Genomic DNA, 15,986 nt, shown 5'->3' on the forward strand with positions numbered 1-15,986 from the left:
CCGTTTTTCATCACAGATTTTTTTATAAACAGCTAATTAATTTCGATAAAACATCTACATATTATCATAGTTTCACATTTGTTCTAAAAATTAAAGTTGATAAACAGAAGTTGCAACTATGGCAACTCTTGTTTCCATGGCAACCAATCGTTGCAGTTTTTCATTTTCATAAAAGGTGTGAAAATAACGTTTTTCATATTCTATTTTCTTCCATGAACAGAGTCCTATGAATAAACTGTTTGTTAGCATTTGTTCATTGAACCTTTGTCTATAACATATTAAAAATAAACATTTGTAGCCTCCTTTAGATTTTTGGGAAAAAAAAGTTTTTTTTGTCTCATTTTTTTTTTGCTCATATTTTTTTTTACAGTAGGCTAATTTTTTTCATGTATTCATAGCACAATTCATATGATTATGTCTTTTTAACTTCTATTATACATAAACATTATAAAAAAAGTAAAGAAAACAGTTATTTATTTATAATTATCCTCAAATCAAACTACCAGTTTCCATGGAAACAGAACACAACGATTTTGAGAAATACACATTTTTAATAAATGTATGCTTTATAATGATAAAATATTTAATCTCTCATTTTATTTCTGTATTTTTTTCCATCAAGTATCATCAAATTATTCAAAATAAAGAAATTAGTTTCAAAAGTAAATTTGGTTGCCATGGAGACAAATGACTAGATTGACAAATTTTCATTTCAAATCACCTTAACAATATTTGTTCAAACTATAATTTTCTGAACATAATCATTGTTAGGAGCATAAATATTAAATATTGACTCTATACTTTTAAATAACCCTTTAAAAATACATGTATTTGTCACCCCTTTTCTGGATGTTAACTCTGACAGTATCAGCTCTATAATAAATACATGAAAGCTTTTTAGATATGTTTATAATGCAGGATTAATACCCTTTAAATTATTGCAAAATGTACTTATTCTTTAAAATTTTAGAGGAATTCCATGTGAACTTTGGAAAAAAGGGAGGGGGGTATGAACCCCTTTCAATTTAGTAGTTATTGTGTCCCTTTACAATCATACCATACACACATACAGTTGACCTACTGTTTATAGTATCTGAGAAAAGGACCTTATCACCTAACTTAAACCTTGATCACTGATCCATGAAATGAGGTCAAGGTCATGTGAACCCTCTCTGACAGACATGTTAGAATTACAAGGAACCCATATATACAACAAGAATGTATCCAAAGTACACAGATGTCCCACTCACACTACCATTTTCTAATACTGTGTTCTGTGGACTGTGAAATTAGAGGTCAAAACTCTTATTTGGCATTAAAATTAGAAAGATCATATCATAGGGAAAATGTGTAATAAGTTTCAAGTTGATTGGACTTCAACTTCATCATAAACTACCTTGACCAATAAATTTAAACTGAAGTGGGCTATGGACGAACGAATAGACAGACGAACAAACTAACGCGTACAGACCAAAAAACATAATGCCCTAAGAAGGGCATAAAAAATCTTATTATTCATAATAAGTGAGAAATTCACATGACCAAAAAACTGATTTGTTTTTAAAGTTTTTCAACACTAACCACCTGGTAAATATATATTTTATGGTTTTGCTGAACCATGAAAATGAGGTCAAGGAAAAGGGACACATGACAGAAGGAAACTTATTAGCATAAGGTATCTACATACAAGGTGTGAAGCGTTCAGGTCTTCCCCCTTCTAAAATATAAAGATTTACACAAATAGTTCACACTGATGCAGTCAGATAGTAATCCCTAAGTCTCGCATAGTGCTCCTTTTTTTTACAGGCAAGACAAAAACCAGTTAAAAGCATTATTTTCTTTATAATTCTATGAAAAAAATTTCACAAATAATCAATCAAGTCAATATCTTTGAAGATGCAGACACACACAAGCCAATCCAGTCCCTTCTAACCAAACCACTTTGATTCCTTTTCCTTGAAGGATTAGGGCAAAAAATTCATGGCCCAGTCCATAATGATCAAAACTTCTTCAGGCTTTAAATCATCCAAAAGGGTAGTATGTCAACGGTCTTGGTTCAAACATCTTATAACATGCTGCCGCCAAGACTTTATATGTGACTCTGATAGCTTTATGTCTGTTATGTAGCTTATTAATGATTATGTAGCTCTTCTGGAAAATCTGCAAATATTGAAATACAAATGTATTAGTGCCAATTAATGGTACATGTACATGTATGATCATGTTTAAAAAAAAATTGTAAGCATGAAAATCATAGAAATCAAATGTCATAAAAGATAAAATCAAGTCCAACTGAAGTTAATTCATACAAAGTGTAGTGTTATCTCTACTACATTTATCATGTTCATGAAAATTGTATTTTCAAGAATTCATTTTGGCCAGACTGCCAACTGATTTTAAAAGATGATTAAGGAATGATCAGATTTTGTTTTCTATCATGGAGAAATAAACTACTCAATGTTATACTTGTAGTACACATTGAGTAACTTGGAACAGTGAGTAGTTTATTTCTCCATGATAGAAAACAAAATCTGATGAAGTCTGTACAACAAAATTCAATTCAAATAAAATCGGCTGTTTAATTCAACAAGCATGTGATGTCAAAAACTCGAAACTGTTAAATTTTGTTTTTTTAAATTGAAGTACATATCTTCCTACATTATATTTTTGTATCAAAATGAATATCGCTCTGGCAGAGGAAATAATTTAAAAGTGAAAGTAGAAAGTTATAAATAGATTTGATAAATATAGAAAAATAAAGAGTACATTTATTTTTCTATATTATATATCTGATCCAAGTTTTAAAAAATTGTGGGCTCTTTGAGGTGGTGTTGTCATATGCATTAGTATTTTAAGTTCTGCAATGCAATAGTTTGAATGGTGACATCCCGTTAGTCCAACAACCATTATTCCGACATCCCATTATTCCCACAGCTCCTTATTCCGACAGCTCATTATTCTGACAATGCATCTGTCATAAGTGCATGGGTAAATTTTCTCCAAAAGACCAACTCCGTTCTCGATAATATTTGTAGTTGTCATTTTACATTCCGATTATTCTTCATGCGGGATATTTGTCTCAGTGCCTTGGAGTTGATATACATGCTTATTGCAACTGCTGAGTCCTTATTCTCGTCCCCCTTTTTTTACGGGTCCGGGTATTTTATTTGTCTTTACATTTCGGCGTTTGTGTGACCATTATCATTCTGTGCTGTTTAAATTAATTAAATTAGTATTTTTAACAATATGGGTTGTTACTCAGTTTAACTCCTGAATATATGTAAGAGAGAAATCTATGTTGTGCATTCTGAAAATGGGAAATAATTTTAACTTTGATTGTGAGCATTTGGTATTTTGCCTTTTTGAGTTGTATATTTCAATTAACCCGAAAATGTACATACTTTAAGGTACGACCATATCTTGTTTTTTTGGTGGTGGTGGTGGTGGTGGTGGTGGTGGTGGTGGGGGGGGGGGGGGGGGGATGGGTGTTGTTTGTCTTAATTGTTTGATTTGTATAAAAAATATTTGATTCATAAATAAAGCCCCCCAAAATGTGTTTTATTTGAACGCTGTGTATCCGTTAACTAAATACTGTTTCTAAAATAAATTTCTTTTCTTGAAATAGTTTGAAATTAAAATTTTGTTTTGCTTTGTATTTTCATTGGAAAAAAATAGACTCTTGCCCCCCTCCCCCCCCCCCCCCCCGCCCCCCCCCCTCCCATCAATATATATAGTTTTTTTTATGCAGAAATTGTACTAGGATCCGCAGCAAAAATGTTATATTTTTCATGAAAGGCAAGAAAATGTGAGAAACAGGGTGATTTTTCGTACACCCAGTGTATATTCTTTTATTGAAAACACGAAAACAGAGCCACCACAACCACTTAGGTCAGAAAAATCACGGGTCATTATTCTTAACGCTTGGCTGTATGTATCAAAATGGGGTTCTTTTTAATTTTTACATAAATTTTCGTGAAAAACAATCACAACAAAACAAAATCCAATGGATGTCAATATATATACGTTGGTTTTAGATTAACTAGTTTTAAGTGTCTATTGTTTGTTCTTGTGTAATATAAAAATAAGGAGATGCAATATGCTTGCCAATGAGACAACCATCCATCCAAGTCATAATGTGTAAAAAGTAAACAATTATAGGTCAAAGTACGTCCTTCAACACGGAGCCTTGGCTCGAACCAAACAGCAAGCTATAAAGGGCCCAAAAAAGACAAGTGTTAAACAATTCAAACAGGAAAACAAACGGTCTACTTTATATAAAAGACGAGAAACACTTATGAACCACACCAACAAACGACAACCACTGAACAACAGCCTCCTGACTTAGGACAGGTGCATAAAAATGCAGCAGGTTTAAACGTTTTAACAGGTGCCAACCTTCACCTGAAACAGTGGTATAACATTACAACATAAAAAGACACACACATTTTAGATTTTTTTTAAAAGTCGTAGGTTGTTTTGAATGAGCCGCCCACCTAATCCCTAAGGTGGCGGGTCGGATTTGGTGATATTGGAGCCACACAATATCAGCATATCATATTCTGACCCCGCCTAATTTGTTGAAATTTGTTTGATCAGAATCTGAATAAACAATTCCCTGTATAACGTACATTTTGTTTTGTAATTTGAATTCTGCTTATATATAGTACGTAATTAAAATTCTGTATAGTCTGTTTTTGCGTAAGCTAAGAATTTTACATCATAATTCTGTATATACAAGTCTATCCGTACGGACATAGTTCTGTATATTCGTTTTCGTAATTCCGTAAATAATAAGCGATTTCTGTATATACAAAAAGGCGCGAAAAAACATAATTGAATGATATACATGGAACCTCTATACACAAATTGTAATTATGTATAATTATACATATTATGAATTAAGTAACTATATAAAAAGTATTAGAACTATATACGTAATAACATATACGTTACAGTACAGACAGACATATTTTTGTAACCCCGATACCGGGGAATATAATTATTTCTAAGTGTCGGACTAATGGGTTGTTGGATTATTGGGCTGTCGGAGCAATGGGTTGTCGGATTATTGGGCTGTCGGATTATTCGGTTGTCGGAGTAAAGGGTTATCGGAACAATGGGCTGTCGGAATAATGGCGTGTAACCGTTTGAATTTATTGACAACCCTGCGTACCAAGGTACATTATAACCATATAATCAGACTCTAACTAAAAGTTACAAGCACATTGATTCACCATATATGATATATTGTTACAAATGAAATTGGTCAAAGTTTCATATCAATGAAATTGAACTTTTCAAGCCCAGTTGTAATCTAATGTACTTTACATAATGTGTGTATAGAAATCAAAAGTATCAGTGCAGTAAAATAAAGGCATTGAAATAGTGTACACAGGAGAACAAAAGTGGCGCAATCTACTAACATTTCTCTATTTGTTTTGACAAGTAAATTCTCTGATATAAGAATTATGAATACCTTTAAAAAAAATATTTTTCTATTGGTAAATTACCTTGTGTATCACTTTCTCCTTAACTTAAATTTCTGCTCTGGTAACTTTAAATGGCACTGGTAGCAGCTACATTTTAGATACCTTAAAAACAAGTTAAAAAATTGAAAACAACACGTCACAAGATTCATAAGATTTTTGAATAAAGCAAAACAAAAAAATTGTATAAATATAGAATAATCTTCATTCATTGTAAGTCTGTAATATCTGACTATGTGGTATGGGCTTTGCTCATTGTTGAAGGCCGTATGTTGACCTATAGTTGTTAATTTCTGTGTCATTTGGTCTCTTGTGGATAGTTGTCTCATTGGCAATCATACCACATCTTCTTTTTTATATTCATACCTTTTCTCAAAAACATATTTTTGTTTGTATCAGGCTTAATTAGGAATAGGAAGAAAAGTGAAATACAAATGCAATTCCAAGGTTCCTTAAAGTTAGTCTGGCAACAGTTAAGAGTGATATGAAGTCAGTGATGTCCACCATGATATATAACCAAAATAATACAGTAAATATAATGTACATGTATGTATTTCAGTTCCTCACTCGTATTAAGAATAATAGAATTAAGAATATAAGAATAATTATTAAGGCATACCATCCTTTAATCATGATAATGAAGATTTCTGAAGTTTCTTGCAATCCAAGGACTGGTCTTTGTACATCTGGAGTTGCATAATGGAGATATATTGCATCCATAAATCCCCAATATTCAAGTAAATGGCAAAAAAAAAAATAACATAAAAGATAACAAGGAAGCACACAATGGTAAATCCATAAAAAGCCTTAAAAGCCTGTAATGCATGTAATTCAGATGTCCTTTGTTCATGTTGTTTCTGTACATGTACTTTGTGTATATATCATATTTGTTTTTAATTAAAAAACTAAATTGTATATAAATCAGACTGTTACTTTTCTGTTTGAAATGCTTTACATTTGTCATTTCTGGGCTATTTATAGCTTACTATACAATATAAATGGGTTAACTCATTGATGAAGGCTGTACAGTGTTAATGATAGTAATCTAGAAAGTTGTTTACTTCTATGTGACTGTCAATTGATCTCTAGCATGTCTAGTAAAACATTTTTCATTGGCAATCATTCCACATCTTCCTATTTTGATATTTCAAATATTTAGGGTTTATTTTAGTAATAATAAATAATTTAATTAAACAAGTCAACTGTCATGACTACATGGGTAGCATTCCATTTCAATTGCAACATTATAATTATAATATGCATGGGGACTGGTAGATTTAAGTTTTAGGGATGGATGGGTTACGTTAAATAAAATAATATGTATGTATGTGTGTTTCCTATTACATGTACCATGATTACATCTTTGAAAAAAATGGGATAGGTACATGTACATGCAGGTAGGAATTTTTTTATTATTTTACAATTTTTTTTTTATATTGAGTCTATGTGAGAAAAATTCTGACTTGAACAGTGCTTTTTGAAAATTGACCAAAAAACTTTAAGGTACATGTACTGTATCCGTACCGTATATCATGCACATGTGTGCCTAAGCTTAAAATTATAGGCCTAGGGTAGGTAAGGAAATAGGAAACACACATATTTTTTTTTAATTGGCCTTAGGGACAGATCCCGCTGGGCCCAGACCAACATGAAAGCTATTGGTCACATACATGAAACACAGCGAACATTTGAACAAATACTACATGTGTAAATAGAGACCCCCCCCCCCCCCCCAAAAAAAAAAAGAAAAAGAAAAAAAGAATTAAAATAATAATCCTATTATTAATGTACTTGTACATGTTGTACTTCACATTTAATAATAAAAAAAGTAATCATGTTAAACCTACCACTTCCAAATATTTGTATTCCTCCAGGATCCTTTGTCTATGGAAACTTGAAAGGCCTCTGAATGTCTGTCTTTTGCCTTTATGGTCAAGATGTGAACAAGTTTAAGTAACCTTCACCCTGTCAATACTCTATACCAAGTTTGACAGAGTGATGGATAAACTCTGAGTGAAATATTAGTAGCAAAAATCCATTCTCTGTGGGATAACACTTTAAACAGGTCTGCTTTCTTCAGTTGTTCGCACAGGCACTTGTTTCTATCCTTGGGAAGCCCCACTATCAACGTAATATACGTTGATAGTGGAGCTTCCCAAGGATAGAAACAAGTGCCTGTGGTTGTTCGTTCATGATTGTAGTAATTTGTAGTTGTACGCAGCAATACTTCTACATTCAGAATTTCAGTCCAACGGCTAATTCAAGTGATATTTAACATCTCTGTGTGACACAAACTTAGCTTAATAAGAGTTGTGTCTTTTGAGTAACGTTAGTAAAGACCACAACTAGAATTACTTTGCAGAAAGCTGCACAAACAAAATCGTAAATTTGCCTCCACATGTAGTGAAGCAGAACCGGAAGTGATGAATTGTAAACAATATACAAGATGCACTTGACAAAAATGATTAGTAAAAATTATAAATCTATCCAATCTAACACCATAAACAAATGAATCTTAACTAAATTAACAATTTCACAAACTGTTATTTTTTGTTTTTCAAAAGATGCAGCATACAATATGAAATATTTTTTTTTTTACTTGTTTTGAAGTTCAACATGAGTTGTCTTTCTTGGAATAGTAAGAAAAAGCGGTTAATTTAAAATGAAAATAACTTGAGATAGGTGCAAGGCTACAAATAAAAAAATTGATATGTTGTTTGGAAGATTCCATATTTTCTGTAATGCTAAATGGTTTACTACAAATCGCCTGTTCACAGCAGATATATGTTATAACATCCATCATATTCCCAATGCTTATATAGTGAGGAAAACATGCCCATCTGAGTTTTTATTAGGGTATAAATGACATTTATAGTAGGCATCAACAATTATGGTTGAATATATTTCAATTTTTACTCAAAATGTGTCACATAACCAACTATTAAGCACATTGGTAACATAAGGTAAATCACTTTTTCTTCATATTGCATGATTCTTAGGTGGAACTATACTTTAACAATATGTGTTCCAACTACAACATCGAGTAAACCTGATAAAAATTTCTCCAGAAACGCTCGGTGGCGGCATACATTTCCCCTTTTCTTTAGAAACAAATCCCACATAGAACCTTTTAATATGTCAGTGAAATACTAATTAAGATAAAAGATCAACCTTCATTGATGTAATCTATATTACTTTTAGAAATTTCCAAACTTTAATTTATGAATAAATAAAAGCACTAAAATAATTTTCAAATTTGATAAGTATCTATTTCAAACGCGAAAATAAATATTCTCAGGGTATCCCTTGCAATTGAGGTTAAAATCTTACATTTTATTTAATAAACATTGCGGAACAGAGTACGAGTTAGAAACATAATGTTTAACAACAGATCATTTCCTCTGCCTAAATACATTATATATTAACCTAAAATAGATATAAGAAGATGTAGTATGAGTGCCAATGAGACAACTCTCCATCCAAGTCACAATTTCTAAAAGTAAACCTTTATAGGTCAACGTACGGTCTTCAACACGGTCCCTTGGCTCACACCGAACAGCAAGCTATAAAGGGCCTCAAAAATGACTGGTGTAAAACCATTCAAACAGGAAAACCAACGGTCTTATCTATATATATATATAAATAAAACGAGAAACACATCAACAAACGACAACCACTGAACATCAGGTTCCTGACTTAGGACAGGTGCAAACAAATGCAGCTAGTTTAAACGTGTTGATAGGTACTAACCTTCACTCTTACCCGAAACAATAGTGTAACATCACAACATAGAAAGACACACTATAAAATATCAATTAAAATGGCTCAACTCAATCAAAAGACATATTAACACAAACAAGTGAACATACACTGAACGAATAAATTTGATCTATGACACAATGTAAATACAAAAACAATAAAATAAGGGGTGAGATGTTAAACTATATAAGAAAGACAACCATAACCTTGGACAACATGCCGCCAAATAAAATAATGTACACAGGTAAATGAAAATAATTTTGTTGTAAGGTATACAGTAATGGAATACGGAAATATTTTTTACAAAACTAATAATTAAGCGTATTTATAGTTGAACAATGAAGTGTGTGATCAAGTTACTAATACAGTACTAATTTTCGGTTGAATGGTAAGAGAAAAGAAATATTTATTGCAAAAAAAAACAATAAAACCTATATTGCTATATTTTGCAAACATGTAAGGGATGATTAAAATTAGGGAAGCGTGCAAAACATATTTTCCGTTTGAGTGTTTGAGTATTTTATCATTTCAGATGTAGATCGTTTTCAAAATTTCAATATGACTGACAAGTACAGTCGATATTGAACTGTCTGAAAATTAAAATAAAGCACTGCTTCCGGAATGAGACCAAATAGAATTCTGAAAAGCTACTGAATTGACTGCAAGAGAATTGTACCAACGTAAATACATTTGAAAATTGATTGAACGATTCAATCAGACAAATAAAATTGAGAATGGAAATGGGGAATGTGTCAAAGAGACAACAACCCGACCACAGAACAGACAACAGCAGAAGGCCACCAACAGGTCTTCAATGCAGCGAGAAATTCCCGCACCCGGAGGCGTCCTTCAGCTGGCCCCTAAACAAATATATATACTAGTTCAGTGATAATGAACGTCATACTAAACTCCAAATTGTACACAAGAAACTAAAATTAAAAATAATACAAGACTAACAAAGGCTAGAGGCTCCCGACTTGGGACAGGCGCAAAAATGCGGCGGGGTTAAACATGTTTATGAGATCTCAACCCTCCCCCTATACCTCTAGCCAATGTAGAAAAGTAAACGCATAACAATACGCACATTAAAATTCAGTTCAAGAGAAGTCCGAGTCTGATGTCAGAAGATGTAACCAAAGAAAATAAACAAAATGACAATAATACATAAATAACAACAGACTACTAGCAGTTAACTGACATGCCAGCTCCAGACTTCAATTAAACTGATTGAAAGATTATGTCTTCATCATATGAATATCAGGCACAATCCTTCCCGTTAGGGGTTTAGTATCATACCATCATAACATATATGAGAAGAACATAACCCGTGTCATGCCAACAACTGGTTTTTAAATAAATGTGTTTAGTGCAGATGCAAAGACCTTATAAGTGAATCAATATCAACGCCAAAATATGCAATCTTTAATGACCTGACAACAGTATCGTAACTATATCCAAAACATATATCATTCAAACTTTCAAGAATATATCAACATCAAAATGATCGTCCATAATATAGTTTATTTTCTAGTGGATCCAATATTTATTACAACACACCAGTAATTGAAATAATTGTAAAATACTAAAGCTAGCAACTTATTTTGACACATGCCATGTACAAGTCCCATATGTTATTTGGTAAAACATCTTCATAATCATCGTGCAAATAAGCTGATTTGGCTCATTAATTATCAAATATACAAGATTTGAATGCTCAATTGACTTGTATATTCCCTCGTTTATTTCTTTTGTGCTCGGATATTGTCTTTGATGCTATCTCGTGGTTTTGGACGGTCCTATATGAAAATAAACGATTATCAGTAAAGAAATTATGTATCCTTAATACTTTCGAATAGATAGGAAATATGTTTATTATTATGTACATAAATCAGACCGTTAGTTTACTCGTTTTAACATTTGTCATTTCGGGACCTTTTATGGCTGACTATGCGGTATTGGCTTTGCTTATTGTTGAAGGCCGTACGGTGACCTATAGTTGTTAATTTCTGTGTCATTAAGTTTTTTGTTGAGAGTTGTCTCATCGGCAATCTTACCACATCTTCTTATTTTAATATTAGATTATAGAAAAACAAATCAGATGAAAGTATATCAATATTTTGCTTATTGATATTGTCGGAGTAAACCGATTTCTAAAACAAAATAGCAAGTATTTTTTTTTATTGCATATCACTAAAACTTGTTTTTGTAACGGTACATATTACGAGCAAAATTTTAACTTAACAATACACTATCTTTCCAACTATTAGAAAGTGTTCTGTTCAGTTTTTACAACGATGCAGTAGACTTTTTTTTTCTTTTCTATATCCAACAATATCTTTTAAAAAGTTGAGCCGCAATACACTTTAATCAATAATAATTTCACTATTACAAACAAGTTATTGAAGTGTCAATACAATGCCAATATGTCAATTGTAATGACTTCGACATAGACATATAATGAAGATCGTAGTTAGTTCCCATAGTACGAAACGCCCTATTAGCTGATATGCCGTTCTAACAGGCGTAAAACCCCCTATACACATATCAAAATACTGAAAACCTTATCAAGAATTTTGAAAAGATACAGAAAGCATAAACCACTACATCTATTAAATATTAAAGTTGCTGTCCTCCACGTTAGATTTTAGATTTGCAGTTCTACTTTTATAAGGATATAAATGGGAAGAACTAGTTCACCCTAGACAAAATTATATCAAATTCTTTACGATTGACAATTCTTTTTTTTTGTGATATATGTATAAAAAAAGGAAAAGGTACCATTTTTAAAAATGCAGACAAAGATATGGACAAAAAAAAAAGATATTTAGCTCGGGAATGCTGTATCAATTAGGATATATATATATATTTAGACCCCTCTACCAAGAAATTTGTTTTGCATGCACACGTATAAAAATTGCGGTTTTTATCCAACGCAATCATAGGTTTGAACGTTGTTTTCAATTTAGACTTTTTATATTTTTTCGTTTGGGCTTGTATTATATTTTCCTTCAGGTTTATATGATCCGTTCATCCTATTTCGACTCTTTAAAATTCAAGAGTCTATCCTCAATTGAGGTAAATCATATGGCCTTCCAAATACCGTTTCGATCCCTAACATCACTGAAGAGACATTTATTGTCGTAATCCGGATATGGTGTACAAATTTTTGCACCTCATGTTTGTGGTATACCATCTTTTCCACAAGTTTATTGTTTTCTGTTTGGTATTTAATTAATATTAAGATCCATTTTGTTAGATCTGGTGATCAATTTTTTTGGCAATCGCCAATGGCAGTCAGCAGGCTTTAAGAACATCAGTTGTTCGACCTGTTAGTCAAATGCGTTTTGTTAAAATAGACTTTTTCACTTTTTTTTGGTCTTTTGGAAATTGTTGTTTGTGCTGTATTTAGACCCCTCTACCAAGAAATTTGTTTTGCATGCACACGTATAAAAATTGCGGTTTTTATCCAACGCAATCATAGGTTTGAACGTTGTTTTCAATTTAGACTTTATATATATATATATATATATATATATATATATATATATATATATATATATTGCTTAAACAGGCTCAGCTTGAAAGTTGCTACATACAAAGATATAACGAAGACTTGTATTCGTGGTATAATCATCACCCAGTTGGTGTTTAACTTTTGTTAATTCTGATATCTATATACTCACCAAATTACTAAAATCGGTAGATTGTTTCGAATCCATGCGATTTGCGTGTCGTCGTCTCTGATATTGACGGTAGCCTTGCCTGACCTTTACAGAGAATAAAACATTAAAAAATATAAATATATGTTAAAAAATGAAAAAAGTGCACAACATAATCTTCAAGTTTCATGATTAGAAAAATTAAAACAACCGACGGTTTTGAAAATATCTAAGGATGCAATTGGAATCAATTACCACTCACCTGATGTGTAAAGATTTATAGTTTGATATCATTAATGATCATATTAAAAAAAGATTGCACACGACGGGTGTCAAATATGAAGCAGGAAATGCTCACCCTTCCGAAGCAGTTGAGATTGCATCCAGTTCTGTTGGTGTTTATGTATAGTCTCAGGTTTTGTATTGAGTGTTTTGTGAACCTCATTTAAGAATTGAATGCTTCTTTTTGTAACTTCATTGGGGTGTAAAAGCGTTGACCGAAGTACATTTTGTATGAAGCGCGGAAGCGGTTCATTCTAAAAATATGCGCACGGTCAACGCTTTTACACCCCTATGAAGTTACAAAAAGAAGCATTCAATACTTAAAATTACAGTTTTTAACTAGGATCATGAAAACACGATTTTTATCAAGTTTTTATTTAATTTACCTGTACACTTTATTGTGGGACCTCGTGTCATCATGAATGATAAATTTCATTGTGTAATGAAGTTGATTAAGGAATAAGGCGAGATTGCAGTTAGCCAATCAGAATAACGTATTATAATGAAACATACATCTAATGTAATTATTATCTCTTTGTCGATATTTTGTTTTTACAATCGTATTTTCAGTTTCTCTTCAAATTATTTGGTTTGAATGTCCCCATGAAACTAAGAAAATCGCATATAATTCTTGCTCGGACGAGCCCAAAACAGATGTCGTCTATAACAGGCATCTTATTCAACCAACTAATATCTCAGATTCATCACATAACAATAATAGTCGCTCATGACTATGTAGAACTCAGTTACAAGACATTTGAAACTTGTGTAACTTATCAAAACTGCAAAACATATAACACTTTTAGGCAGATGCTCAGTTTACGAGTGCAAGTAATTTTACAAACAAATATCTCATCTTTATGAGTTTTGGTGAACTGAATTGTAACTCAATAAATTGTTGTTTACGGTTCCCTTTTTAATCGGTGCGATTTTCTATATTTTAGTAGCGCACGAAATGGAGGCTTCAAACTAGTTTAATCCACCACATTCTGTATGTGCCCGTCCCATGTCAGGAGCCTGTAATTCAGTGGTTGTCGTTTGTTGCTGTATATCATATTTGTTTTTCGTTCGCTATTTTGTACATAAATCAGGCCGTTAGTTTTCTCGTTTGAATTGTTTTACATTTATCATTTCGGGGCTTTCTTGAGCTGTCAATGCGGTATGGGTTTTACTCATTGTTGTAGGCCATACGGTGACATATAGTTTTAATTTCTATGTCATTTGTTCTTTGGTGGAGAGTTGTCTCATTGGCAATAACACCACATCTTCTTTTTTATATTAATATAGATCAGATAATAACAACAATGTTCATGACATCGTTTATCGGCAATTTTTCAGTCCTTTCTGTGCGAGTTGCATCACTGAAAAAGATACCATAGGACTAACAGTCCTTCTTTTGCAAATCCTCTCCGTTAACAAAAGGAAAACTATTAGTTTTGATTGTTGGCAAATGTGACACCCTAGATTGCAATGAAAAAAATGATGGTATAGGCACTTCTGTCTAGAACTTCCTGCATCATGATGAATAAGATGAACATTTTCAACTCTGCTCCTTTACGTATCCAAAACAATCGTCATCGTTATTATAAATCTCCTGCTCTACGTAATGACCTATCATAGATACAGAAGCCGTTTGGTATTCATCACATCCTAGCAAGTTTTATTAACAACTCCTTACGGAACTCTATACAACTTTCGAACCGATCAAAACTAACAGCATTATCTCGGTTGTGTTAACTCATACACCTTTCTGACTGGTTAGCATTGAAAAATACATGTATGTTACGGAGAAACTGTCTGTTCTATAGCTTTCTTTTTCCAATTAGGTCTCGACGTCAATCAATGCAACATCCTTAATTATAATCAATTTCAATCGAAAATACATTAATACTTGAAATATCAATCTGTTTCTGTATCTTATTGCATGTATTGTGATTTACATTTTCAATAATAAACACGTCTTGAAGGATCTCAATACTGTAGACTTCATGTCTAAACCTCCTGAGTACACATGGTGTACCTGTGTTAGTTCACCTTTCCTATATAATTCGGTTAGCTTAAATTACCCCAATACCGTTACCCTAATCCATATATTGTTAACGCAATTCTTTAAAAATATGCTATTTGACTTAATTGAGGACTCTGCCAGGCATTGGTCTTACAGCGCAAATGAAGACGTAAATACTCCATTAGAATGCGATAAGATTATTAGGTCGTGTATACAAATCATTTGTTTTTAATTGTTATTGGAATTTTAAAGTTTTAGTCCGTAACGTACTAGACTATGATTCAGAAAGGTCTATGGTTGCTTTTCCTTCGTTTTATTTCTTTCTAATGTTTAGATACATACCTGCTTATTCAGTAAACAGTGGAACACACATATGAAAAGACCCTATCAAAAGGTAAAAAATAACTGAAGACTATATGAAACCAAACTTTAATACAACTATAATACAATTAAACAGTTTCCTAACTCAACACGTACAACATGTACAATGAATTACTTTATCCGTGATCGTTGATATTTATACCAAGAGAAACCTTGTTGAAGGCCGTACGGTGACCTATAGCTGTTAATTTCTGTGTCATTTGGTCTCTTGTGGAGAGTTGTCTCATTGGCTATCATACCACATCTTCTTTTTTATCTTTATCAAATTATATGTTTTGTTCACAAAACGTAACTTGTAATAAACTGTGTTTTCTCATAAAATCTTATCAAAGATACTAGGCCTATTAAATGATACGCTAGACCCGCGTTTCGTATTGATCAGACTCATCAATAGCACTCAAACATGTAATA

The 15,986-nt window shown here is 32.2% G+C and overlaps 1 protein-coding gene and 1 long non-coding RNA gene across 5 annotated transcripts in view; both read right to left on the reverse strand.

Moving 5' to 3' along the window:
- Window positions 1-456: 456 nt before the first annotated feature.
- Window positions 457-7,598, reverse strand: LOC127716319 (uncharacterized). The gene is made up of 3 exons (XR_007988861.1): window positions 7,334-7,598; window positions 5,511-5,591; window positions 457-2,160 (listed from the first exon to the last, which is right to left on the reverse strand). It is a non-coding gene; the product is annotated as an uncharacterized LOC127716319 (long non-coding RNA).
- Window positions 7,599-10,746: 3,148 nt separating this feature from the next.
- LOC127716289 (adhesion G protein-coupled receptor B2-like) overlaps window positions 10,747-15,986 on the reverse strand; it is a 62,910-nt gene continuing 57,670 nt past the window's right edge. Inside the window, exons 24-26 of one of the 4 annotated variants that reach the window (XM_052222447.1) lie at window positions 15,537-15,578; window positions 12,929-13,012; window positions 10,747-11,041 (exon numbers count right to left, since the gene is read on the reverse strand). In XM_052222447.1, coding sequence (XP_052078407.1) covers window positions 10,985-11,041; window positions 12,929-13,012; window positions 15,537-15,578 — 183 coding nt within the window. In that variant the 3' untranslated portion in view covers window positions 10,747-10,984. Of the gene's footprint in view, window positions 11,042-12,928; window positions 13,013-15,536; window positions 15,579-15,986 lie in introns of those variants that run through there. The other 3 variants (XR_007988847.1, XR_007988850.1, XR_007988849.1) reach the window with 3 other exon arrangements.

This window comes from Mytilus californianus, unplaced genomic scaffold (genome assembly GCF_021869535.1).
Source record: "Mytilus californianus isolate M0D057914Y unplaced genomic scaffold, xbMytCali1.0.p SCAF_9, whole genome shotgun sequence".
NCBI classification, from domain to species: Eukaryota; Metazoa; Mollusca; class Bivalvia; order Mytilida; family Mytilidae; genus Mytilus; species Mytilus californianus.